Source organism: Chaetura pelagica, unplaced genomic scaffold, assembly GCF_000747805.2.
Source record: "Chaetura pelagica isolate M959 unplaced genomic scaffold, ChaPel_1.0 scaffold1317, whole genome shotgun sequence".
Lineage (NCBI taxonomy): Eukaryota > Metazoa > Chordata > Aves > Apodiformes > Apodidae > Chaetura > Chaetura pelagica.
Window position 1 is genome coordinate 105864 of NW_009954037.1, and position 3003 is coordinate 108866.

Genomic DNA, 3003 nt, shown 5'->3' on the forward strand with positions numbered 1-3003 from the left:
GGGACGTGGACAAAGGCCCGGCGGCCTCGTGCCCCGGGGAAGGGGCGCAGGCGCGTGCAGGGTGTCAACCCGGCCTGGGGGCTGCCGCTGCTTCCTGACCCCTCCATGCCTGCTGTGCCTTGGTGTCCACCAGGCCCAAACCCAGGCTGGAAGAGCTGGGATGCCACTAGGTACCAGGTGGCACAGCCCTGGCACTGGTCCTGTGTCACCCCCCTGACCGGCACAGTACTCAGTCTCACTGTGCCTCAGTTTCCCCAGCTGCTATAGAGGCCCCTGTGCAATACCCCTGCCCTGTGTCCCCTCCCTGGTCCCTCTCCCAATGGGCAAGGGTCCTGCCCAGCCCTGCCTGAGCCACCTTTGTCCCCAGTCCCCACAGCCGGCTGCAAACCCACCATCCAAGGGGCAGCTGCTGCCTCTGCCACGGCACAGGGCTGGGAACGCTGCAGGTGCTGCCAGGCACAGCTGGGGCTGTACCCATCCACAGGGACCTGGGGGACTTTTGATGACAAACAGCACCAGACCCCCCAGGGAAGGAAGGGACGGGATGTGGCCCAGGCAGGAGGCACCCATGCGGGCACATGGGAGACCGAGGGTTGAGCAAACACCTTCTATTGCTTTGAACACAACAGGGACACCCTGTGCCCAGGCTGGGGACAAAGTCACCGAGCTGAGCACAGTGAGGTGATGTACACGCAGCTGCCCCAGTCCTAGTGCTGCTTCCCAGCCCTTGCTGGGTTTGTGGGTGTGGGCTGGGAAGAGGGGCTGTCCAGGGGTGCCCATCCTGCTCATGCTGGGCACTGCAGGCTGCAGACGTCGGCAGATTTGAAGAAACCGTAGATGCTGACGAGGGGGAACATGAGCAGGGCCCCCAGGAGGGAGCCCAGCTGCTCCAGTGCCCCGTACCACATCAGCGCGTTGCGGCTGCAGCTCCGCAGGATCACCCCGACCATCACCTTCACGTAGGAGAGTGTCCCGATGAAGAGCACCCAGGAGAGGACCTGGTGGTGCAGGGGGGGAGAGCAGTCAGCAAGGGCCAAGGGTTCCCCACCATGGGGACAGGCAATATTGTGCTGGCCCCAGAGACCAGCGCAAGCAAGAGGGACCCCGTGACTTACGATAGTGGTACTGCCCCACTGGGACTGCCGGAGGAGCGGGCAGGGACTCATCACGGCGATGGTCATGTTGTAGGCAGCAAAGCCCATCCCTACTATGGTGAGGGTGCCCAGCAAGACCAGGGACCTGCAAGGGACATGCAAGTGACACTGGAGAACACTGCCAGCATGGCCATGGTGAGGGGCACAGACCAACAGCACAGCCTGATGGCTCCATGCTGACTCCATCTTCCTCTCCCAGGCAGGGTACAGACACACCATGGACCCATGTCCACCCAGTGCCTTGCCTCCCTCCCCACTGCAAAGCCCCCCAGCACCCTGTTACCCACCTGCTGGGCAGAAACGTGGCCACCACACAGGCGAGGGGGTTGGCCACAGAGCTGAGGGTGGCTGCCAGGTGGTAGGCAACGTTGCCATAGGGCAGGCAGGAGTAGGACTGCACAGACGGCAGGACCCCGTTCGTCAGGGTGCTCACCCAAGCGGTGAGGAAGTAGATGAAGATGAGCTTGGCCAAGGGGTAGTGGGCTTTCTCCGGGAGGACGTCCCCAGATCCCCTGGCATCCTTTGGACATGCACAGCCTCTGTTCAGCTGTGAGTCAGCTGCCTCATCTGGGATCTGGTCAAATGAGCTCAGCACGATGTTTCTGGGAAACAGCTGCTGCTGGGAGACCTCCCACACCTTGGGCTGCCTGGTGAGGAAGAAGAAGGCCAGCATGCAGCCCACCATCATTACAGTCATGAGAAGGAAGAAGAAGAAGGTGGAGAAGTTGGCTGGGAGGTAGTGGGTCTCCATGTGGAAGATGGTGGTCTCCACGGTCTCGTTGCCACTGGTGATGTTGACCAGGCGGGTAACGTTCTCGCAGCTGAAGATGCCAGAGCCCTGTCCCAGGGCGATGATGGCAGGGATCAGACCACTGAGCCCTTCGCCTATGAAGAAGGTGGTCAGGTACCGGGCATGCAGCTGTATCATGAAGGGCAGGAAGGTGACGGAGGAGGTGCAGTCCACCAAGGCCAAGAAGAAGGTGAGGATCATGAAGGCAGTGCTGCGGGGCCTACCAGCAATGGAGGTTGTGTGGTCCCAGAAGAAGGCCAGGAGCAAACAGGCCAAGACACCCACAGACACAATCACATAGATAACAGCCACCTCCTTCAGCAAGCCAGGGCGAAAGCGATGCATGAGGGTGACAAAGAGCGGTCCCACGTTGGCCATCTGGATGATGATGGTGATGTAGGCAGGCAGGTCCCATTGCTCTGGCAGTATTGTCACCAGCACCGGCAGCTCGACCCACAGCCCGTTGACAGCCACCCAGGAGCCCATGCCAAAGGCACAGGCCAGGAAGTGGGTGAGCAGAGCCATGGCTCAGGGCTGGGTACCCAGGCCTGGGGGTGATGCTGTGAAAAGAGGCTTTGGTCAGACCCGATCCCTCTGGACTCTGACCCTGGTATCCCGCATCCACTGCCTGTGGTCCCGCTCCAGCAGGCAGGCAGGCAGTGCAGCTCCTCACAGGGATGGCAGAACATCCCAGCCTCCCTGCGGCCTGCCCCAGCCCACCTTTGTCCCTTGCAAGCCCTGACAACGCCCCTGTTCCCTCTGGATGATGACACTGCACCCTCCTGAGCTGGATGTGGGACCTGCTCAACTCTGCCTGGCGAGCCAGGGCTGGGGACAGGACCCGACAGGGCATTGAACCCGCCCCACCTCATGGTGTAGCACAACATGGGCTGGCACGGCCTGGTGTGGCACAGCACAGGCTGGCATGGTTCAGCATGGCCTGGAATGGCACGACTTGGGATGGCTCCGCACAGCCACAACACCACGGCCCGGCCCAGCTCGGCACAGCCTGGCATGGCACGGCACAGGCTGGCGGGGGGTGAACATGGCTCTCACCTG

The 3003-nt window shown here is 62.0% G+C and overlaps 1 protein-coding gene across 1 annotated transcript; it reads right to left on the reverse strand.

The window, feature by feature from the left end:
- Window positions 1-785: 785 nt before the first annotated feature.
- Window positions 786-2469, reverse strand: SLC52A3 (solute carrier family 52 (riboflavin transporter), member 3). The gene is made up of 3 exons (XM_010002300.1): window positions 1442-2469; window positions 1116-1239; window positions 786-998 (listed from the first exon to the last, which is right to left on the reverse strand). The coding sequence occupies exons 1-3, from the start codon at window positions 2467-2469 to the stop codon at window positions 786-788; spliced, it is 1365 nt and encodes a 454-aa protein (XP_010000602.1).
- Between the last annotated feature and the right edge of the window lie 534 nt (window positions 2470-3003).

What these genes read in the sequence shown, in the direction of transcription:
- SLC52A3 (XM_010002300.1), bottom strand. Translation starts at nt 2,469, where the DNA reads ATGGCTCTGCTCACCCACTTCCTGGCCTGTGCCTTTGGCATGGGCTCC. An exon ending in GCCACGTTTCTGCCCAGCAG is followed by an intron (nt 1,240 to 1,441) that starts GTGGGTAACAGG and finishes TGTCCCTTGCAG; the next exon opens with GTCCCTGGTCTTGCTGGGCA. An exon ending in AGTGGGGCAGTACCACTATC is followed by an intron (nt 999 to 1,115) that starts GTAAGTCACGGG and finishes CTGCACCACCAG; the next exon opens with GTCCTCTCCTGGGTGCTCTT.